At 38.8% G+C, this 23,839-nt stretch overlaps 6 protein-coding genes across 7 annotated transcripts; 3 read left to right on the plus strand and 3 right to left on the minus strand.

Annotated features, from left to right (window-relative positions):
* Positions 1 to 1,635: 1,635 nt before the first annotated feature.
* Positions 1,636 to 14,529, minus strand: LOC145222579 (cysteine-rich secretory protein LCCL domain-containing 1-like). Its single transcript, XM_080088728.1, has 8 exons — positions 14,465 to 14,529; positions 6,637 to 8,489; positions 5,989 to 6,103; positions 5,692 to 5,841; positions 5,431 to 5,550; positions 2,824 to 2,963; positions 2,214 to 2,276; positions 1,636 to 2,149 (listed from the first exon to the last, which is right to left on the minus strand). The coding sequence occupies exons 2-6, from the start codon at positions 6,745 to 6,747 to the stop codon at positions 2,887 to 2,889; spliced, it is 573 nt and encodes a 190-aa protein (XP_079944854.1). The 5' UTR covers positions 6,748 to 8,489; positions 14,465 to 14,529; the 3' UTR covers positions 1,636 to 2,149; positions 2,214 to 2,276; positions 2,824 to 2,886.
* On the plus strand, positions 8,792 to 14,496 carry LOC145222577 (uncharacterized). Its single transcript, XM_080088726.1, has 2 exons — positions 8,792 to 9,601; positions 14,434 to 14,496. The coding sequence occupies exon 1, from the start codon at positions 8,792 to 8,794 to the stop codon at positions 9,599 to 9,601; it is 810 nt and encodes a 269-aa protein (XP_079944852.1). The 3' UTR covers positions 14,434 to 14,496.
* On the plus strand, positions 9,619 to 14,897 carry LOC145222575 (uncharacterized). The gene has a single exon (XM_080088723.1). The coding sequence runs from the start codon at positions 10,110 to 10,112 to the stop codon at positions 14,895 to 14,897; it is 4,788 nt and encodes a 1,595-aa protein (XP_079944849.1). The 5' UTR covers positions 9,619 to 10,109.
* A 753-nt stretch (positions 14,898 to 15,650) lies between these two features.
* Positions 15,651 to 18,839, minus strand: LOC145222580 (uncharacterized). Of its 2 annotated transcripts, none has more exons than XR_013859362.1 (5): positions 18,775 to 18,839; positions 16,999 to 17,093; positions 16,438 to 16,593; positions 15,850 to 16,020; positions 15,651 to 15,786 (listed from the first exon to the last, which is right to left on the minus strand). XR_013859362.1 is itself a non-coding variant. In XM_080088729.1 (5 exons), exons 1-5 carry the CDS (start codon positions 18,784 to 18,786, stop codon positions 15,690 to 15,692), a joined length of 450 nt encoding a protein of 149 aa, XP_079944855.1. In that variant the 5' UTR covers positions 18,787 to 18,839; the 3' UTR covers positions 15,651 to 15,689. The 2 variants fall into 2 exon arrangements, 1 of the variants encoding a protein (XP_079944855.1); XM_080088729.1 differs by having other exon boundaries at positions 15,931 to 16,020.
* Positions 17,278 to 19,618, plus strand: LOC145222578 (uncharacterized). Its single transcript, XM_080088727.1, has 2 exons — positions 17,278 to 19,256; positions 19,317 to 19,618. Exon 1 carries the CDS (start codon positions 18,273 to 18,275, stop codon positions 18,897 to 18,899), a length of 627 nt encoding a protein of 208 aa, XP_079944853.1. The 5' UTR covers positions 17,278 to 18,272; the 3' UTR covers positions 18,900 to 19,256; positions 19,317 to 19,618.
* Positions 19,619 to 19,973: 355 nt separating this feature from the next.
* LOC145222576 (ADP-ribosylation factor J-like) lies at positions 19,974 to 23,294 on the minus strand. Its single transcript, XM_080088725.1, has 5 exons — positions 23,077 to 23,294; positions 22,906 to 23,012; positions 21,860 to 22,238; positions 21,079 to 21,260; positions 19,974 to 20,847 (listed from the first exon to the last, which is right to left on the minus strand). The coding sequence occupies exons 1-5, from the start codon at positions 23,129 to 23,131 to the stop codon at positions 20,665 to 20,667; spliced, it is 906 nt and encodes a 301-aa protein (XP_079944851.1). The 5' UTR covers positions 23,132 to 23,294; the 3' UTR covers positions 19,974 to 20,664.
* Positions 23,295 to 23,839: the final 545 nt, after the last annotated feature.

The raw sequence follows: 23,839 nt of genomic DNA on the forward strand, positions 1-23,839 counted from the left end.
GCCATGCGACCATGTTTGTACTGTCGCCGTATTATATTCTCACTGCCAGCATTAACTTCAACACTATTTTACCATTTGCAAACGATCTCAAGAGGGCGCTAACGTACTGTAAAGATCCACTAGAATAAACTATCAAGTTAAGGGCAGCAACTTGGCCGAATGGTTCGGCGCGCCTGACCCATGTACAGAAGAAAAAAATGGGATTTCATCGGGATTCGTCCCCGGGCGTGTCCTGGCTTTGAACTCCGTGAAAACCAAATAAAAAAAACTGTCAGGTTAAGCAGGAGGTTTGACAGGAAAATAAATACACAACGACACTGAGTTATTTTTTAATGACTGACAACTTCGAACTCCTACGACATGGCTTCTTAAGCCTATGTCGACGAAGGGTATTCGCAAATCAGCCACCACCATAAAACATACAAGTATATTGTTTATCTTCTACTGATTGAAAAAAAGTCGGTTCAGCGAGTTTTTATGCTATAATTATTCTAAAACTTAAAGATATTGAAGAACACCGAAAAATAAAGTGACTCGTACGCTGACTTAATTTCACAACAGCTTTAAATGCGATTAAAACATTCCATTAAATTCGATTTCAACATGAAATTAATTCAACTATACTCCTCATAAGACTGCAAAAAATAAAACGGTAAAAAATAAGTCATAATGTAACTAATTGCTTTCTTAACCCATATACAGACATAAAAAACCCTGATCGGCATTCGTCCCCGGGAGAGTCCTGGGTTCGAACCCCGTGAAAAAAAAATATATACACATCTCAAAATATACCTACGGTTAGGGCTAGGTTGGGGTTAGGTATTATCATTAAAACTTCAATGAAACTAACACCAAAAATTTAGTTCTTATTGTAAAAGTTTTAAAAACTTACTTCCCAACTCTACTCCTATTTTTTTTTTCTTTTTTTTCTTGTTCTTTTATTTTTCACGGGGTTCGAACCCAGGACACTCCCGGGGAAGAATCCCGATCAAGGTTTTTTTTATGTCTGTATGTGGGTCAGGCGCGCCAGACCATTCGGCCAAGTTCCTGCCCATCTCTACTCCTATTTAGCCGCTAAATAAATAATCCAGGTCTTGCGCCACCTGTCGATTATTAGCTAAATGTGCGACTGACGTGAGTTATGGTGCAAGTAGCTCTACCTATTTAAATTGTCTATAAAACTGACTCGGTCAAACTTCGAACTGGATGGTAATTAACAGCCAGTCAGTCCGGCCGGAAACGGAATATACTCTATATACACCATAAAACTCTTTTATTGCGTGAAAGTTCGTTCCTCAAATAGTGTATGTCTGTCTGCGGTTTTTCTTCATGTAGTTGCATCAGATTTCCATTTAACACTGGTAGTTGCATGCGTCTGTAAAGCAAGAATTATATAAGAAATGGAGAAAACAACATATAACTTATGCAGTTGAACATTATTAAGCGTTTAAAAACTTGGTTAAGTACAAAGTGGAGATGTAACGAATACTCGGTTTGCCAAATTTATTCGGCCGAGTCAGCCATTTTTGCAAATATGCGGTTTCAGGCGAACCCAAATATCATCGATTTGCATCTTTAGTTTAAAACTGTAACATAGGGTCAGGCGCGCCAGACCGTTCGGCCAAGTTCCTGCCCATATTTTGAGAAATACCTTTTTCAATTGGATTTGTGCTTTTTGCTCCACCTATCGAAAATTAGATAAATGGGCGGCTGATGTTAGTACCTTTCCCTTTAACTAAAGCCATCCCCCAAATTTGCCTCAAAACTCCATGATAAAATGACAAGCGTATTGCATCTCGTTTATTGCATCGTTTCATAATACCCTGTGAGCAATTCTTCTGCAAACCAATCAAGTAACTGCATAAATATACAAGAACAATAAGTTGTGCGGCTGCTGCGTCTTATAATATGGTGTTCTATTTAAGTGCAAACTTTAATATGGCGCATTTTCCATAGTGAGGTTTTTTCAGTTGTTTCCCGATTCTGTGGCACTAGTGTAGTGTTTCTGTACTGTTATGTAGCATTTTCATGCCCGATTTCTAAGTTAATACAATACGATAATACAATAAATGGTGTCTGGTTTAATGTACAAATCATGCATTTCTTTCCAGTAGCTGCTGCGTTCCATCTCATATGTTGTTGCATCCATCTGGAAATACAAGAATCTAACGGCGGTTTTTGAAGCGGTGAGAAAAAGATAAACGAAAACTTACCCGTTGAACAGGAGTACATTAATTGCCCTGAGTAAGTGTTACCGCAGTGACGTACGATCTTTCCTGTAAAAGTGTAAAAGATTGGGCACTTAATATGAACCTTTATAACATGCACTGACGCAAACACATTCGTGCCGGTGCAAAGGGGTGCCAGGTGTACAAAATTAGTAACAGTGTGTGACAACTATAGCTTGAAAGCAGGCAATTATTATTTTTAAGTGGGGAGCTTGTACAGTGTATATGACTGAATAATTTTTCCTGCACTGTGTCGCTGTTGGGCATGGTTTACATGGGTTCGTACCATTTTATTGGTATGAGTATCTAGTATGTGCGAGGTAGGACTCATTAAACAAACTTTAAAAAAATGAAAATTTAGAGGCAGTAAAAAAATTACGACAGATTAATCCTAGTTATCATAAACGACTCAGTAAAAAACATGTTCAAATAGTTTTATCCGGTTACGTTTTCTAGCTATATAAAGCATTGTAAAATAAAATATCCTAAAATCATGGCAAAAGTTACACCATTCAAGGGCTCAAGCATTTATGACAAGTGGAAATTTTTAAATGTGCAAAATTAAGTTGACCAAAAAACGATTATTCGTAGATACCATGGACTCTATGCACCCCGCACATATTGATGCCAGGGGGACATGGGTTCAGATGGTGGTGGTTCAGCATCGCCGTGCTACAGTCCGAACTCGGATTTGTAGACTGATTATATTCACAACATAGCACTTTATCGCAAACCCTGAAAAAGCACAAGTAAAATAATGTATAACTCCAAAAAATACAAGATTTACAGTGTACATTACAGAAATTTAAAAAGAGGATGATTAAAACAAAGTTGTAAGTCGGTACGGCTTTTGAGGTCAGATTCGGGTATTTGATTTTACAATTGGTTTATTTGTGCCACAATTTATCAGTTTTTGAAACCAAGCCTTACTTTCGGAGCCGCTTACAACTCTCACTCACAATCCCCCAAAATTTGAAAAATAACAACTAAACTACAGTACAATTCTTACCATTGCCGATTAAAACAGCCTCAACCAGTGCAAGCAAAAGAAACTTAATTGTTCTGTGATTTTTTGATTATAAAAGTAAAACATAAATTTACTAATAAATTTTGAATTAACTTCAAAATCAGCCGTTCTTTCAAGTCTGTTTTATCTAAACCAATATTTTTTCTTTTCACATACTTTGCCTTTTTGAAATTGCGCACGAGCAAGGGGTATACGTATGAGCATATGACAATGCAACAATAGTTTAAATTAGAGGATATCGTGGCGGGAAAATCCTAAAAATTGATTGAAACGCTTTGCGTTGTTTTCAATTTTTATTGTTAGATTTCTTAAATTGGTATTAAAGAAGAAGAAATTAGTTATAAAATTTTCTACGAAAGCTTCTATTGCAGGTCTTTTCCAACAATTATCAATTGTTTTCATTACAGAATATTGTGATGGTGATTTAAATGGAATTTTAATTTAAAAAAAGTTTTATTGTTTCATTTTCGAATTGTTTTATTGATTTCATTGCTGTAAATAACTCGAAGTGCGGTTTTCCAAGGCGTGCATGAAGTGTGCACCTTCTACTTAGTAATGAAAAATAGTAACTAGATTTTTCAACTCATAATTTCAAAACAATGTAATCGTTTTTATTTTCATAGAACAACGCCTAAGTTCGACGTTTTCCGAATGAATCCGCCGTTTAAAAGGACAAATTTTTCCAAAACATTTGACCAACTTGAATTGGGTTGTTTGGCAATCAGGATCCATGAGATTATGTTTGTACTGACGCCGGGTTCTATTTTCGCTGCCAATCTTTCGTTCAGCGTTATTTAGCCAATTCCGAGCGATGTCAAGATAGCGCTACCGTACTGTAAAGAACCACTAAAATAAACTGTCTGATTGAGCAGGAACTTGGCTGAATACTTTTATGCTTCAGAAAATTAGCTGTGTTTACATTTTATGCAACGAATAGCATATTTACAAGAAATAAAAAGAAAATATAAACACGTCGTAGATTTGTAACAGAAGCGTTCGCGTTATATGTTGTCAGTTACTGATAAAGCAACGTAATACACAGGAGGACAGGACAAAATATCTAGGACAGGGGTGCCCAACCCGTCGATCGCGATCGACCGGTCGATCTCGGACTGACTTTAAGTCGATCGCGAGGGTTGCAGAAATTATTTAAAATAGTTGCTTTGTAACGCGTTGCTGTACATAGATGACTTTATTGTGTGAATTAATCATAAGGATATGTTAATAAGTTCATAAGTAGGCGCTTTGTTACGTTACAACAGTCATAGTTGCAGTAGATTGTTATTTTGTTCTGGTACTCGTTATGTCTTTGCTAATTTGTATTGAAATGGTAGATCTCGAGAGTTGGACTACCTCAAAAGTCGATCTTGAGTCAAAAAAGGTTGGGCACCCCTGATCTAGGAAAAGTACTTCCAATATATCAATGGCTCATTTTAGTTAAGATGAACATAATACTCATAATTGGGATCAAAACCTGAATATGGCAATTCCCTACAATAAAACTGACATGTGCAGCGTACGAGGTAGGCAACGGTGCTTGTGATTCGACTTTCAACGGTTTCACCGCTGAGCCTGCGTAGCCCGTTTGGTGGAGCGCGAGTCCCGAAAAGACTAAAAAAGACTACACAAATCATTCAAAAAGACCAGGACTAAGGTTATTGGATCATGATCTAATTTGATTAAGGAGTCTTACATTTAAATCTAACTTTACTTTTTTAAATTGCTTTTATCAGCAAGTGTTCCTTACAGAGTTGTAAACGGGCCTAAAATCTAAGCCCGAACTCGGCCCGAACCCGAAAGCACAAGCCCCAAACCCGGCCCGAATCCTATTCGTTTATGAGAAGCCCGTTTGGGACCGAAAGTTTCATTGACAGGCATTGAAGCCCAGGAAAGACCAAGACAACAAACACATTAGCCAATAATACACAATCGGTATTGCGCACAAGGCGTTTCAGGGCTGTTTGACATAAGGTCAGCTCCAGCAACTAATTACTTAGCCAGATAACTTTTTCAAAAACATACTGAAACAGAATGTAATATCAAGCCCGAATTAGGCCCGTTTGTTTAAAAAAAACTGAGCCCGGCCCGACTTACAACATTAACTGTGGTTTATAACGCGGACGCTTTAAAAAAACACTTTTAAAAAGATCACAAGATCCTTGTCATGAAACATACTTGTAAAAGCAAAGGCGCCTTTTGCCGCTAAATCTGATTTGCTTTCAACGCCGTTTGAAGTGGATCCAGTGTAGGGACTTTGACCCAACGTGGTGTAAAATATCACAAATCCACCTTTGTCTGCGAAAGATTTATAAAATCGTGTTTATGTGTCCGCATTTACAGCAGACTCACTTTAAACTTCATTTTACTGACTAGTAACACTTTAGTCCCTGGGTTTGTTTGGTAAAATAAACATTGTCATTATTCATTGTGTCGCACCTGTTAACGCTCCAGCATGCAGGCCAGCTCTACACACAGATGACTTGTCGCTGTAGATTTCTGACCCGTACACCGCTTCTCCTTTGCAATAAGCTGGACAGTTAACCTGGGTGACCAGAGTTGACGAGTCTCCCTGGGTTGAGCATGTCACTGCATGGAATTGAATATCAATATGTGCTGTTCGTGTTTTTTTTTCATTTTACGTATTTCCTTTTGTCTTGACCTATAGTACCAACCAAAACTTAAAATGCAGCCAGTTGCAATACAATTGACGAAAACAACTAAAAAACAACCTACTTTCAAAGGAATAGGAATCCCCATCAACTGAACAAGATATACTTTTTACAGCACTTTGGTTTCCTCCGCTGTAACGATTAGTGCATTTACTCGGGCTTCGGTAAACAACCACTGCCTTTGGGAACAAAATACATTACTTCGTTAGGTTCTTTACAAAGCTTCTTTAAAAAGTATGGCGTTAACTAAACCGAATCATATTTTGGAACCTAAAATCAAATAGGAGTTTTTCCCACACATCTCTAGGCGTTTGTCTCCCTGTTTTGTGGTGGGATTCAGTTTTTGTTAGCCGGTTCCATCACAAAAGTCATATTTTTTAGCCGGTTTGGTTACAAAAAGTCCATTGACTTTAATGCTAACCGGTTCGCTGATCTCATAAAATTTCGCCAGACGGTTCTATAGAACCAATGCGAACCGGCTGAATTCCACTACTGGCTACACGCACTAATTTATGACTTATAATCGGTAGGCACATTTGAAACAGGGTTTCTACCTGTAGAGTCTCATCAGTGCAGCTGGTGAAAAAAGATAGGGCGTATTGGCTAGTTTTGCCTTTTAATCGTACTCCTTTTTGCGCTAGTTTGTAAATAAATATTAAATACATCTTTACTTAAAACTAACTGGCCTATAGAATAAAACCTATATTTATACCATCAATCCATTGATCCTGCATTGCAGCGAGACATATTGGACCCCTGGAATAAATCCTGTCCCCGCATAAGTTCGAGTATTGTCTCCAACAATCGGCTGGGCAGAGAACATAGGTGATGGAATGTTTCAGATCGGAAAACTGCGTATCGCAAGTCACTGTAAAGAAACTCGTGTAATTTTAAATAGAAACTGTAGTTCTGAATTTGACGTCAATGTCTACACGAGTTATGGTGATAATCAATAAGAAATACTTCCTCAAAAACGTGTGACAATAAAACAGTTAATGCTTTTGAAATGGCTTGTTCTAGGTTAGCTGCCGGATGCTGCTTTGTACTCTGCATAGTTAAAGATGGAAATACAACGAATAAGTTGTGGGTTAATTAAGTCTACCCAATTACACCAGGCTGTTTATAACCTGTGATAGAGCTTTCCTCAGCACAAACATACGTACTTATCATGGGGGCGACAAGTGGTGGTATTCAGCCGGTTCTCACCGGTTCCATGGATCCGTCTCACAAAATTTTATGGGATCAGCGAATTGGTTACCATTACTGGTTAATGTCAATAAATTTTTTGTAACAGAACCGGATGAAAAATATGACTTTAGTAATAGAACCGGCTGATAAAAAAAAACTGAATCCCACCACTGGTTAGAAGTTGTCCGTTTGCTGGTGTCTGTTGACAATGTAAGGCTAGATATAATGTTACGAATTCTTTTGTTTGTGTACATTGTGTAAGCATAGGAGCGCAGAACGGAACACCCGTATTGCTTTATTTCGAACTTTCCTTGCTCGTAAGCGTTACAGCTGTTCGTAGCAGTTTCTTACTAAGGTAAGGTTAACATTAAAATTGCCCTTTTTGTCATTTTTTGTTCCGTAAGAGAGGAAAGGTTTTTGATTTAGATTTAAAATAAATCCTGAAGCTTCATAATCGCGTTTATTTGCATTGTCAACATACAAATCCTATAACATCCAATACGACTACATCTAAACCAAAAAGTAACATACATCATTAGCTTAAAGATATGTTAAACATGGATTTATCTAAAGAGGTACAGATCACGGTCCGATATGCAACTTTGTCAAGATAAATGAATATGTAGAAATGGGTAAATGCCTGAATGTTACTTTCTGCGAACGGAACGGTTATGCAGACAGTATACCTATCAAAAAATCTAAACCTACGCTCCCTGTGCGAATCAGAGTTGTAAACGGGTCTTAAATTAGAGCCCAAATCCAGCCCGAACCCGACAGTACAAGCCCGAAACCCGAATTGTTTTTGAGAAGCCCATTAAGTTTGATTGACAGGTCTAGCCAATAAAGCCAAGACAACAAACACAATATACCATTGGTCTTGAAAAAGGGCTGTTTGACATTAGGTAAGGTCCAGCAACAAGCTTACTTAGCTAGCTAAATTTATTCAAAAAAATTCCGACAGAAAGTGTGAAGTCAGGCCCAAATAAGGCATGTTTTTAAAAGAAATCTAAACCCGAAAAGCCCGGCCCGGCTTACAACTCTGGCGCAAATACAAAAAAAAACACTTCAATTGTGGCCGATTAGTCCAAACAAAACATTTCGCGTGTAACGGTTGTTGCAACATTATTGCGCAATGTTTATGAAAACTATTGCATGCTATTTCGCAATAGTGTTTCGCAGTACGTTTACCCTCAATTCTGGAAAGACTAATGTTTATATTTCCGTTTCTATGGTAGTCATAAGCTATTTCTAGCCATTTTTCGGGTTCCAGAAAGATCTAACAGTAAACATAGTGTTTGTTCCATTGTGACACATGTTTCCGTCGATATTTGCAATGTTTCCGCAGAGTGTTTCGTGTTAGAACGCGTCGTTTCCACCCTATGAAAAAGCATATGATGTTCACTAAAAGGCGCTATGGCACTATAAATTACATGGCTACCTTAAAATAAATAATATAAATAAATTGAGAAAAAGTATCCGTACACCGGCCCATGTTTCGCATTGTTATATAAGCGTGGACTTTGATGTTTTCGCTGTTTCTATTTGTGGATGCTAAATTTGGTTTTATCTCACTGCTGTGATTAGCTGGCCAAGAGCTAATCAACGATATCGCTTAAAGCAAATAATCAAGAATACAGAGTGTTAATCAACTCTGTGTGTGCCTAATATTTGAGGTAGTGATGAATCGATCGAGTTTAAGAGGCTCATTCCGACGTAGAAGCATCAGATTTGCAAGACTTTCTAATTGTTCCAGACAGAACAGACATTCCAGGAACCGTGAAGAAGAAGAGGAACAAATAAATCGTGTACGCAATAACACATTGCAACTTTCTACTGAAGCTAAGCGTGAGATAAATCGTTTAACTGTGGTTCAGAACGCAGTTCCAACCTTTGTTTGGAATTCTAACCATAGAGAGTTTGATTTGAAGTTCAAGCCTTGTTCTTTGGAGGAAGAAATCTCTTTAGTCGAATTCACTAGTTATCGAGATCAATATCTGGCTGAAGGCATACGACGACGTTTGCAGGAGATAAGGTGTGAAATCTTCCAAGGTTTAATTGCAAGCACAGATCTTGAACAAACTAGTTTCGGCAACAACCCAGACGAAATAAGTAAAGCAGTGAGACTCTATCAACGGGTTAATCGTGAGCAACTTGAGTGGATCACACTAACGCACGCCGCACCTGCAAGGCCATTGTGGTCGCGTCCTATCGGAGAAGAATCTTGTGTTATCAATCTATCCATTCCCTTGAGACACCATACCTGCCGCCCAACAGGCTCTAAGGAGGCTGGTGCTTCAAACTGGTGCCCCTATCCCAGAGGTTCGAACTTGCCAAGCTCGTTTCCCGAGCAAGCCGACGTTTTGGTCATCTACCACGCTGCTGAGTCATCGTGGGAAACGGAAGACGAAGTTCCAGAGCATCTGGAATACCTGGTACAATCCATTCACATCTACGCATTCGCGTCATCGGATTTCATAACCCTTGCTTAAGTAAGTGTGCGCATCATTTTCTGCACTTGAATCCTAACGATTTTCAGACATATTAAACGTTGTGTGATAAAATTGATTTTGATTGAAGCTTTGTTCAAGCAATAATTTTTTGTGCATATATATTCATTCCAATTCAATTATAAATCTTAAAGTAAAGGAACTTGTGTCAAGTAAACAATCAAATAGTGCATGCAATACAGCCTGTGTGTTTTCTGATTACATTTAATTTCACGTTTCACAAGAGCGGCTTTGTCTAAGCCGGAAACGTTTTTCTGTTCTGCATTACTAACATTTGTTGCTATTATATATATTGGTTTGGTCTGGTTTCAGCCGTCTCTATAGGGACTAAAACGTTTTCCCACACTAAGTTAAAAACACAACATTCACACTGTCAAAAATAGTTCGCTCAGTCACGCTAGGTAAGGGTTCAAAGGCCAAATCAAAGGGCAAATCAACGCCTGAACATAAAAAGTTAGCCCACGTGTATAATACTCGAAGCAAATCTAACATGGCAAACGCCAGTACGTCTGATGAATCTGCCAGTATTTTTGAAGCAAGTCAACAACAACAGCTGTCAGGAAATGACTTAACTAGTGACGACATAGCACCAACACAGTCTGACCGCGCATCTCAGAATTTAAGCGGACCAGCATTATGCGGTTCTGCAAAATTTGTTGTTCCAGTTACTAATATGTCTACTAACATTCTACACCAAGAATTAGACACAATGCGTATGTCTGTGTTGAAAATCCCACCATTATGGTCTCATAAAAAAGATATTAAAACTTACTTCAAGGTTTTAGATAACTTCTTTGACACAAACAAGGTCATAGATGATAACGCACGCTTTTCGCTGTTGATAACCAGTTTCAATGACAAACAGACAGACAAGTTTCGTTCTGCTATTGTTCAAGCCTCAGACTCTGAGAAACCTTATGATTCAATTAAAGACTTAATGATTTCACAGCTGCAAAGTGGTGGAAAATCTTCTTGGATCCAGTTAATGAATGATATAACTTTCGACCCCAACAATGAATCAGCCTTTGAGTTGCTACAAAAATTATTATCTGTTTGTCCCAGAAAAGTGTCAGATGACCCAACCATAAAAGAACTAGTGGAAAACACATTCTTAAATCTACTTCCCACTCATGTCAGACCGCTAATAAGAGCTACGAAATTTGACACTCTTATGGACATGGCAAAATACTATGACCGTTATGTTGCCGGCGATTTCAGCGATAATAAGCCAACACAAGATGGAAAAAACTCTGAAGTAACACAACTTTCAGCAAAATTAGATGAAGTCTTAACACATATGTCCAGGGGACAGCAACCTTTCCGTCAGCAACGCTACTCAAACCAGCGATTTCAAAATGACAATAGACGACCAAATTTTCAACAAAACAATCAATTTCCACCGCGTTTTCAAGGAAATTATAGCCGTCAAAACTATTACAACCAGCAGCAATTCCAGCGAAACCAACAATTCAATCAACCGCGTTTCTGGGGACCCCCTAAACAGCAGCAAAGGCCAGAATACATTCCAACAGACACTCGTCCACAGCATGAAAGAAACCCTCAATTCACTCAAGCGAACCAGGAATACCGCCCTGGACGTCAAAATCCTAATCCGCCAAACCTTTGCTACATACATGAACGCTACAAGGACAAAGCTTTCAAATGTTATGGTCCTCCATGCCCAAAATATCATGAAGGGTTACAGATTGCAATACCAAGACAAACTCTGAATGCTATTCAAACAATAGACAAGAACTTACCTCGTGTCAAAGATGTGCTTTCTAATACGGAGTTTTTGATTGACAGCGGCAGCGCAGGAAGCTTTATCCCAGCCAAAGCAGGTCTGAAACCACAAAAGGAGATGAGCAAATATACTACAGTATCTGGTCAGCCTATACAGTGTTTTGGAAAGTCATTACAGACGGTCGATATTGGTTTTGGTCCTGTTGAAGTAGAATTTGATCAAGTTGAAATCTCCTATCCTATTTTAGGTTTTGACTTTTTACAGGCACAAAATCTAAGTTTGAATCCACAAGGCGGGTTTTTGAAATGCAACACTACTGGAAAGCAGGTTAGCATAAGCCCAAAAGACAACCAATTGCTGCTTCAAGCCCCAGTCCTGCACAACAAAAAATATACTGACCTGTTAGCGAAATTTCCCGAGATAACTGCTGTCCCAAATTATAACCGTGAGCCCAAGCATCCGATAGTGGCCAGAATTCCGCTTCACCGGATGCCAGCAGTACAAAAGGCTAGGCGAGTCCGCCCGGAATATTTTGAGCGCATGAAGAAGCAACTTGAAGATATGTGTAGACGAGGAATTATCCGCCGAGCGCAGTCTCAATTCGGGATGCCCGTCCATTTAGTGGCTAAAAAAGGCACAGATGATTTGCGAATTGTCTCAGATGCCCGTGTCTTGAACAGCTGCACGGAAAAGACAAAATATCCAATGCCTCGCCTAAGTCAATCATTTATTGCTCTACATGGATGCAAAATATTCAGTAAAATCGATTTGAAGGAAGCTTTTTATCAGATTAAAATCGCGGAGGAACATCAACCCAGAACAGCAATTCGGACCCCTGTTGGTTGTTTCGTGTACCAGAGGTTACCGATGGGTTTAGTGAATAGCGCGAGTTTCATGTCCCAATTACTCGATATGGCTCTGGAAGGTTTAACTAATGTAACTGGATATGTTGACGATTTATTAATCTACTCAAAGAATGAGGAAGAACATTTAGAGCATCTTAAACAGGTTTTCCAGCGCCTCAGTGATTTTGGCTTGTACATAAACCCTGCAAAATGCCAATTTGGCCGTGCGCAGTTAACATTCCTGGGCCACCTCATAGCGCCAACTGGGATCAGACCTGTCCCATCAAAGGTACAAGCTATAACGGATTTTCAAAGACCAACTACAGTTAAACAAGTCCGTCGGTTTTGTGGAATGATAAACTTTTATGCGGCACATTTACCTAACATATCAGGCGTGTTAGCTCCCATATATGACCTATTAAAAGGCAACAGACGGAACAATAGCAGAGTCAATTGGCCACCAGAGGCACAAAAAGCATTTGAACGAGCAAAAGAACTTCTTATCCAACAAACTGAATTAGCTTTTCCTAACGCAAAAGCTCAACTCTCACTTACCACAGATGCTTCGGATGAGGCCATGGGTGCAGTGTTGCATCAATCTTTTGAAGGAAAGGTGCAGCCTTTAGCTTTCTTTTCCAAAACGTTCTCAAAAACTGAAAAAAAGTACAGTACATTCGACCGGGAGCTTTTGGCAATAGTAAATGCACTCAAACATTTTAGGCACTACTTAGAAGGATGCAATTTCAAGATTTACACCGACCATCGCCCCTTATGTTCTGCTATAGTAACAGGAAGGGATATCGCTAACAGACGACAAGCTCGTGCTCTTGCTTTTATTTCTGAGTTCACTTCTGACATTGAATATTTGCCAGGCGCTAAAAATACAGTAGCTGATTGCTTATCAAGGTCGAGTATTAATGCTATTTACCACCATGCAAACAAGCTAGACTATGAGACGATAGCTAAGGCTCAGGCCAATGACAGTGACTTGCAAGCCTTTTGCAATTCAACTGAACATTCTTTAAACTTAAAATTACACAACTTACCAAACAGCAACCTCAAGCTTATTTGTGATGAGAGCATTCCAGGGTCTCCTCGCCCTCTTCTTCCGCCAGGTTACAGGAAGCTCGCCTATGACTTGATCCACAACTTGAGCCATCCTGGAGTAAAACCAACAGTCAAATTAGTGGCTAAACGGTTTGTCTGGCCGGGATTAAAACGCGATGTAGTCACGTGGTCACGTTCATGCCAGGTTTGCCAGCGTACTAAAGTAATTCGTCATGTGAAGACGCCCTTTGTACATTATCCTCCCGTAAGTCAGAAAGGCCAGCACATTAACATTGATCTAATTGGAAAGTTGAATGATTCTAACGGCCATTGTCACATATTGGTCATGGTTGACCGGTTCACAAGACATATTGTGGCGGTACCATTAAAAGATGCTAAAACTTCTACCATAATAAATGCGTTTCTATACAATTACGTGAGTGTTTATGGGACACCTTCCTATCTATCATCAGACAGAGGCTCCTCGTTCACTAATGAGGAATGGCAACAGGCCATGAAATTCTTGAATATTCAACATTTCACTACGTCAGCTTACTGCGCCAACGCGAATGGCGCAGTCGAGAGAAAGAATAGAAACATAAAACGTGCCTTACGCAGCCTAACAGAAAAAGGTGATTGGTACTACGCCCTACCTTTAGCCGTCCTGGCATTAAACGCAACACACAATGACGACTTGGGGGCATCCAGCTCCGAAATCATGTGGGGACAACAAATGAGGTTGCCTGGAACTTGTATAAATCCTCCTGATCCATCTAGGGCTTCTCCTTCGGGTGAATTTCTGCAAGCACAAAGAAGATATTTCAACCAATTCAAGTATACACCAACACGGCTCCCTCACAACCAAGAGACCTTCATGGACCCGCGACTATACAGTTGCAGCCATGTGTTTATGCGAACAGATGCTAGAAAAGCTCCTTTAGACGGTGCCTATACCGGCCCCTTTCAGGTCTTGCAACGCAGAGCTAAATACTATACAATAATGCGTCACGGCAAACCTTACGTTGTTTCTTTAAATCGTTTGAAACCTGCAGAGCGTTTACTTGATTTTGTTCCAGATTTTTTAGAATCGCCAGATTCTCTAGCTCAGCCACTAACAAGCTGCACTAAAGCGACTAATGAGCAACAGCAGTTAGATAACAATAACCCAACTTCTTTAGAGACAGAAGAACAGACAGACCAACCACTCACCGAAAATGAGACGATCTCCCACTCCAGTCCGGAACAAGAAACGCCATCCTGCCCCTTTGATCTCCCGCAACCGCTTACAGATGACAACATCTCTCCAGTCTATGACAATCAAACTCCAACAACGGAAATCAGCCAACCGAATCTCGATTTGGCACAATCTCACGACGAAATCAGTCATCCAGAACCCGATTTGGCAGAATCTAACGATGAAATCAGTCATCCAGAACTCGACTGGGCAGAACCACAAAGCGAAATCACTCATCCAGAACGAGACTTCCAAACCGCAGACCAGCTACCTGAGCAATCAGAGGAAAGTCAGACAGACACAAGCGTTGAAGTCTTACCCAATGAAGCCCAAGCAGCCCCAGCTCGCCCAAGACGGCATACACAGCGCCCAAGCAGATATGACGACTACCTTGTTGAATCTGATTAGTCTTCTACGGTTCAACAAATTGTACATATGTATATACATATTGTTTTCAGTTGTGCAATGCGTAAACCCATCCCTAGTCTACGATATGAATGTATGTTCCCACCATCAAACCATCAACAAGTATGATATTCAACGACCGCAACCCTGTGTCCACCATGATGCACATTTCGTTGAGACATGTGCTGTCAAGGTCTTTAAACCCGATAATCATCTACGTCACATTCCTGCTATTACGTGTGAATTACTTCAAACTGACGGAGTCTGCACTTACTACTTTTTCGGGTCCAGGACCCATGATCAATCTGTCCGTTACATCTCTCCGCCGTCAGCTCATGACTGTGTGCAATGGAATAAAACCCTCCAAGCCCCGGGTGCCGGTGCTCTGCGAAAACACGGTCAACAAGTTTTCAAGACGTCAAACAAGTATATACCAGAATACAAGTGGCCTGTGACCACCAAAGCAACTATTCTAAATGCAGTTCTAACAAGATTTGATCTCCTATACGATCCTATCCAAAATCGTATAACAACTCCCTTTCAGCCAATGTCTGGATGCGATATACATTCTGGACAATGCACTGTCGGTTTCAAACGCTATGTTTGGTCGCCACCGGCAAACTTGGATTGTCCTCAGATTAAATATATTATGAATACGTCTATGAAAATTCATTATTCCAAGCAACATGTGCCAATCAGGCTTCACATACCTGCACTTGCGTTCTCCATCCATCACTGGGACAAATGTAAACGTACAAAATGTTTGCCTCGTGATTCTATCTGTGCCTTACATGGTTACGTCATACAGGCACACCATTGTTTAAAATCGAAGATCCAACCTCTAAAGAAGAATTCCAACGTCTCTTTCGACGTCTCACCCGTATTGGGTTTCCTAAATAACATAATAGATACTGTAAACGACGAATTTAGAAGACAGCTGTCAGATATCTTATACTTTCAATGCCAGTCTACACAAATAACGGCATTACTGGCTGGGGCCAGTGTACACATTTCCCCAAGCCAGATATTATCCTACTTGAAAGGGAAGCCCACAGCAGCGATAACGCACGGCGACATACTCTTAGAGACCGCTTGTACTACATCAAAAATGCGTTTGTTGCGAAGTCTGCGAATAAAGAATAGCAATTACTATGCTACAAGGCCTCTTTTCGTAAAAGTTCATGATGGCCACGTGAACAACGACGAAAAGACCTACCAACTTTATGACCAGAGTAATGTTTTCCCAGACCTAGTTTACAAGGAAACATTTCGGCCCAACCGAATGTTCACTTTCAAAGTTCATAATACTTATTACTTATTCGTCAATTATACTCTTGCAAGAGTCGAAACCAATATCCAACTACTTTCTCCTATTATCAAGATGATAAATGAATCTTTTCAATCTTATGATTTCGTTGAAGCGGCCCAGCTTCTCAAATATATACCTAGCGAAAATCGCGCATTATCGGACGTTCTAGCCGTCCTCTCAAGCACTCAACTAAACAACGAACGAATGAATGTTTTCTTCGACTCACAAACTAACCTTTCCACAGAAGGGGGAATTGATGACAAGGTTCTACCGCAAAATCTTCTCAAGTCAGCTTTCATCACCCTTTTATCTTCTGTGACCAGTCCTGCTGCAAATGCATTCCTCTCCTTCCTCGTTATCCAAGCTTTGTTCTGGGGAATAGCCTTGTCCCTGTTGACATTAAAGCATCTTTTTCAACGTATTCATCCAATAGCAAGACCAAAGATCAACCAGGCAGTGGCAGAATTACAACGCCGCTGGAATTTACGTCATCAACAACAAAACAATGATGACGACACAAATGCACAGTCTCAGGAAGCGATTAACACAGAACCAGAAGCCTGAAATACTGTTCCCAGACTAGTTGCTGAGCGAACAGCATATGTTACACTATACTATATTAAACATTTCACACATTCAGATAAGCCTGAACGAAATTTAACTCTAGCCGTTTGGCATATTATAACACAACACAGTAACTTTAATGTTTCACGTTTGTCATTATGCTAAAATAGTCAAACAAATTTTGCTTAGGGAAACCAATATATATATCTAATCCGTGAAGATATTACTAACCTTGTTTCTGCATGACAATTTCTTTGTGTATATATAAATATTTCTTTGTTTCCTCCTTTCTCATTCAAGTGCAGCAACCCCTTATTGTGTCTCCACTACAAAAATGTATAATCAATGTTTTGCAAATAAGGTTAAAAATTCAAAATTCGAAACTTGTGGAGAATACAATAGCACACATTACTTTGTCATATGATATTTGCATCGCATTATTCCGCCGTTCCTTTTTACATGAATGAAAAAGTAAATATTTATACAAGAAACGCATATACTCATAAATCTAAAAAAAAAGAAAAAAAAAAAAAATAATAAACAAATAAATATATATCAAAGCTATTAAGCCGCATTATAATCGATAAAACATTCTTGTGTGCAATTTTGTCAACTTTTTGTCGCCAGTCTAAACTCACATATATATTCTTTACTTTCGCCCTTGTTTTCACAATGTTAATCGTTTTTCCTAATGATATTTAATCTAAGAGCTGAAGAGTCATACCCTTATTGACAAGATATATAATTGTTGTGTTCATTTTCCATCTTGAATTGTGCATATTTTTCCCAACGTATAACTCCCCACGTGACAGCGCCTACCCCCATCTATTGACCAATATCTCTTGTCGCTTGTCGCTAACGAACATTAATATGGATAAAATGTGTTTTTCATTCAAACACATTGTGCAAGCATTTTAGGGGGGAGCTTTTGTAACGGTTGTTGCAACATTATTGCGCAATGTTTATGAAAACTATTGCATGCTATTTCGCAATAGTGTTTCGCAGTACGTTTACCCTCAATTCTGGAAAGACTAATGTTTATATTTCCGTTTCTATGGTAGTCATAAGCTATTTCTAGCCATTTTTCGGGTTCCAGAAAGATCTAACAGTAAACATAGTGTTTGTTCCATTGTGACACATGTTTCCGTCGATATTTGCAATGTTTCCGCAGAGTGTTTCGTGTTAGAACGCGTCGTTTCCACCCTATGAAAAAGCATATGATGTTCACTAAAAGGCGCTATGGCACTATAAATTACATGGCTACCTTAAAATAAATAATATAAATAAATTGAGAAAAAGTATCCGTACACCGGCCCATGTTTCGCATTGTTATATAAGCGTGGACTTTGATGTTTTCGCTGTTTCTATTTGTGGATGCTAAATTTGGTTTTATCTCACTGCTGTGATTAGCTGGCCAAGAGCTAATCAACGATATCGCTTAAAGCAAATAATCAAGAATACAGAGTGTTAATCAACTCTGTGTGTGCCTAATATTTGAGGTAGTGATGAATCGATCGAGTTTAAGAGGCTCATTCCGACGTAGAAGCATCAGATTTGCAAGACTTTCTAATTGTTCCAGACAGAACAGACATTCCAGGAACCGTGAAGAAGAAGAGGAACAAATAAATCGTGTACGCAATAACACATTGCAACTTTCTACTGAAGCTAAGCGTGAGATAAATCGTTTAACTGTGGTTCAGAACGCAGTTCCAACCTTTGTTTGGAATTCTAACCATAGAGAGTTTGATTTGAAGTTCAAGCCTTGTTCTTTGGAGGAAGAAATCTCTTTAGTCGAATTCACTAGTTATCGAGATCAATATCTGGCTGAAGGCATACGACGACGTTTGCAGGAGATAAGGTGTGAAATCTTCCAAGGTTTAATTGCAAGCACAGATCTTGAACAAACTAGTTTCGGCAACAACCCAGACGAAATAAGTAAAGCAGTGAGACTCTATCAACGGGTTAATCGTGAGCAACTTGAGTGGATCACACTAACGCACGCCGCACCTGCAAGGCCATTGTGGTCGCGTCCTATCGGAGAAGAATCTTGTGTTATCAATCTATCCATTCCCTTGAGACACCATACCTGCCGCCCAACAGGCTCTAAGGAGGCTGGTGCTTCACGCGTTTGACTATTTTTTTCAAGATCAATCAAGCAAACAGCACAGAGATGTCTTACTCAAATAATGAAACGCTGAGAGAAAAGTAATCCTGTAATAAGATTAACACCACTAAATCGTAAAAACTCAACAAGAGCTGTTGATAACCCCCCGTTAAGTTGAGTTTATTTCGCTTAGTGAAAGAACAGTTGTTTGATGTTAAACAAATCTCCTACTTTTGATTTTTTTTCATTATAGATGTCACGCGATCCATATCTTAGTAACAAACATCGCCATTTCGTAACTACTCCATTGACTGGGAGTATTTGCACGGTCCCAGGGATTGGCTGCCAGTACGGACCATTATTTGAAACAGCTGGATATCATAGAGTGAGTTTATTGTTATCGATGTTGAAGTTAATCTTATTCTTAACTTTCTGCTTTGTAAAGGCTGACATGTTGTTCGGAGTTTATCTATCACAAGGAAAAGTATGGGAATCCTTTCTTTCCTTTTTTGAAAGCATCTGTGGATCATTCTGGCCGGTTAAAATCCACGCTGGCTATGCATTTCGAGCTTTCGAAGAGTACTACTACACATACTTGGGTTAACTTGCTCGTATATCATTATATTGTGCATGAGTGGAAAATTTGATTGTTTCACCCATACATACGGTGACTAATAGGTATACAGTTATCACTGGCCTGCATGAATTTCGGGAGTTTAATCTCAATAAAGAATACTTGATTATTGATATTGTGTGTTTTGCATTGTCCTTTTATCAGTGTCTACTTTGCCAGTCCTGAGTAAAAATTTGGGTCGCCTGAAAAATCTGTTGATTAACTAATTATCACGCCAATTAAGTATTAACTACTTCGTCCCCCGGAGTGTCCTGGCTTCGGACCCCGAGAAAAAAAACAACCTTTCTAAAATACTACAAATACAAAAATACTAGAAAATGCGTTTTTTTGTTCTTCGCGCTTAGCATTATTTTTGCGTATTAACATGACGTTACAAAATGATGAACCTGTGAACAAAATAATAGAAACACTGATCTGCTGTTTAAAATTCAAACCACTGTTCTACTGCTAAATTGCCAACAAAACAAATATATGTTGACAACTTTTATGTAGAAAACAACACATTTTAAAGTATGGAGGCGGATTGTAGCCAGTGCACTGAATATTACAGCACAACAGGAACATATTCGGACAAGCTCAGTTCTTGACAAATATACCAAACAAGTTTAGTTCATACACTCAACAGAATTAACACTAAAAGTGAAAAAATCTCATTATAATTAAGGCAGCATCACTTACTTTTGGTTTGTAACAAATGACAGTGCCCGCTTATTGAAGTTTCAATAAACATGAAGATACTTTTTATGAATTATTTCACTACTAGAAAACACAGTGGGTCTGTTTTAATGTCAAATGTAGCACGTTGAGGGTTTTAATATAGCCATTAAGGTGTGTCAAACAAATATGTTCAGTAACTGTGCATTTGAGTGGTAAAAAATATTCATATCATGCTGAACACTGCAGTTTGACAAATAATTCTAAAATATGGCAAATACTCCTTGACATAACATTAGTACAGACACCCTTTTGAAAAAAGAGGAATTATGTGAGACACCAGTTATTTGACGTAAATTACAAAACTATCACATTTGGCCCAAAAGTATTTTGTTCTGTAAAAAACACTAGGAAATTAAGACAAACTACAGTTTAAACAAGGACGGAAAATGCCGTTTGTTCAGTTATAAATGTGTTCAAACAATTTACAAAATACTGAAAATATCTAATTTCCCTGCAGTAGACTAACAATGACTGTCAATATAGTGTCAGCCAATGTGCTTTGACTGTTATTGTTGGCCACACAGGCAATGTCCAACAATGTTATGTTGCAGTTCCCCGTTTTTCCAATGTCTTTGATATCTTTTTTGGTGAAGATTGAACTTGCCTTCATGGCATCTAACTGGTCCTTTTAACACAAACATCACATGTTAAACTACTAAAACCAGATTTTTAGTTTACAAAGCTGCATAAAACAGTCCTTGCAAGAAAATAAATTTGTGAAACAGATTAACCAAGATTTTCCCAACACAAATTCAACAAATTAGTTTTTACAGCGTTCTGCTTACTTATCAACCCCGCTATTACTAAACATGGGCATATAGTTTATTTCTGTACATGTAAGTATAAGACAGCTCACCTGTTTGTTTGATATTAGCAAACATGGGATGTCAGTAATTTCTGCTTCAGTAAGCAATTGTTTCAGCTCTTGCTTGGCCTGGTCAAATTTTTCCGGGTCAGATCCATCAACAACATAAACAAGCAAACTGGTGTCACTAGTAAAGTTTTTCCAATATTTCCGAGTCTCCAAATTTCCACCCACTTTAAATAAGGATGTTCAAAGTAGGAGAAGAAAAACACAAACAGAGGTGTAAAATTGTTTTAAACAGTGGACCAGGGGTTACCAACTTTAGGCCTTAAAGCTAGATTCAGGGGTCTTTTTATCTAGCCCGACAGGATTTTTGGTTTATAAACTCATGTTGATAACTTTATTGTAACATTTAAAAATCTGGTTAATTGTACAAAAGTTGTAGATTAATTGGAATAATTTCACTTATTCTCATAAAATTTCAACATATGAAAAGGATCCAGAGGCAGTTTGTTACATCACAGACAAACCTAAAAGTATTTATTGTGCCAATTGCTTTTGTATGCTGCTTGCGACATAGTAAGGAGTATTGCTCTGTAGATAAGACCACCTATACAATTTTAAGAGTCACATCACTAGATTTATTGGTAATCCCATTAAAATTCGCAGGCCAAGTTTGAAACAGGCAGTGTATAGGTTCATAAACTATGCAGCCCACTGTAAAAAAAGTTTGGTGACCCCTGCAGTAGACAATTAAACACTGTAAAGTCACCAAAACAAGAAAACATTTACAGTAAACTTCACTATAAGTAACAAACTCAAAGTTACTTACCTTCCATAATGCTTAGGACAATGCCTTCCTTTTCAATTTGAACTGCATTAAATCCTTGAGTAGGTTTGTACTCAATAACTTCCGGCCTTTTTGCAAGAACATTTAACAAACTGGATTTTCCGCACTCCTGTAGACCAAGAAGCAAAACTTTAACAGGTTTCGATGGTTTATCAATAACCTCTATTGAGGAGAAGTCAGAACTAGCTGACTCCTCCAATTCAGTCGTGGAAGACTCAGTTCCATTGGTTGTAAGGGAAAGGTGGGACACAGCATCTTTATATTCATGGTCAGATGACTTTATGTCAGGACTTTCGGGTGTGGTTTCCTTTTCTGTGCTCACTTCTGAAGCTGAAAGTAGGCGTTCCGAGTGGGCTAGAACCTGTCACAAACAAATGTGTTAGTCCAACAAAATCAGGTAAGGTGATAAGTACAACACACAATATAACCAAATATGCCAATGGTTCTTAGAGTTTTCCGACCCAAATGAGACCCAAGAAGATTCAAATAGTAGGTAAAAAGTTTAATGAGGTCATGACTACCTTAATGCATACAAAAAATTAACTCTATTCTTAGCTCAAGCCTCAAGGTGACAAATGGTTACACTGCAGCAAAATATAGTTTGAGACCTACTAAAAAATTATAAGCATTGCTAATGTTTTTATTCCTCAGTTGAATTTATTTCTTTCATGAAGCCAGTTACAGCAGCCTAACAAAGCTAAAATATTCACATTGCGGAAACATTATAAAGTAAAGTTGACAATGGTCCAGTCTGCAGAACAGTTCCCGACGAGATCTCGTGCATGCAGGACCGACATGTCCCGTGGGCATGCATGCACTACCTGTAAGTTCACGTGCAAGACCAATTTCAGCAGGTGCAAACCAAGTAAAAGAGGTCAAGACAGGACAATTAAATGCCTTTGGTTTAAAATTTTCGCGTGCAACCCCGAAAAATTTGTGTGCCAAAGTTTTTTTTCAAAACAAATCGTGCGTGCAGCTGCCATATTCTACAGGCAAACTGGATAATGATGGAAAAGCATAAATCTCACCTCAGCTTCCGACACAATTGAGTCAACATCACCAATTCCTTCATCTGATTCATCAACAGAATCAGTGGTTTTAAACTTTTTGTACAAACAATAGACAAATGCAGAACCTGAGCAAACAAACATTTCACATGTTTACATTAATTTTCACATTTTCATCAATAAAACACCCACCTAAAGCCGTTCCGAGGGCTGCAGCACAAACAACTTTCACCTTGTTGGAATTCATCTGGCAGAATTTTAACGTACTACGCAATTTGACAACATGCTTACCAACAGATAACACGTAACAGTTTATTTTGTGGCATTAAAATATATTTAGCACAATTGCGTTTCTTGCCAGCAATACATTCAACGAACCAACTTTGAAATAAACCGTGGAGGTACGGCAAAACCACAACTTTACAGGAACGTCTAGAACAAAAAGTTTAAAAATTCTTTACATTTTAGTACATGACAAACTTCACATTCAGTGGTGGGATTCAATTTTTTTGTCAGCCGGTTCTATCACAAAAGTCATATTTTTCAGCCGGTTTTGTTGCAAAAAGTTTATTGACAGTAACCAGTAATGCCAACCGGTTCGATGAATCCCACCACTGTTCACATTCAATCCTTAACATCAATGGTTTGTCTAGAATTTCAATCCTTCACATCAAATGGTTTGTCTTCATTTCGGTTGTGGTGACACACATGTTTATTGGCTGTAGCTTTTGCCAAAACTCTCAAAAGCCCACAAAAAGCAGTCCAAGCATTGGGCCTTATTAAGAGTTTTATCCACATAGCAGAAAAGGCCTTTCACAAAACACAACAGAGGGATGGCACTTAGTTATGCAAGCACAACGCGATTAGGCCTACGTGGCGGACAGAGCAAATATATATCGTCCATTCAAAAGACATCGCAAGGTATCAATCACGGAAAATCTACTAACACCATACC

This window comes from Phallusia mammillata, chromosome 4 (genome assembly GCF_965637545.1).
Source record: "Phallusia mammillata chromosome 4, kaPhaMamm4.hap1.1, whole genome shotgun sequence".
NCBI classification, from domain to species: domain Eukaryota; kingdom Metazoa; phylum Chordata; class Ascidiacea; order Phlebobranchia; family Ascidiidae; genus Phallusia; species Phallusia mammillata.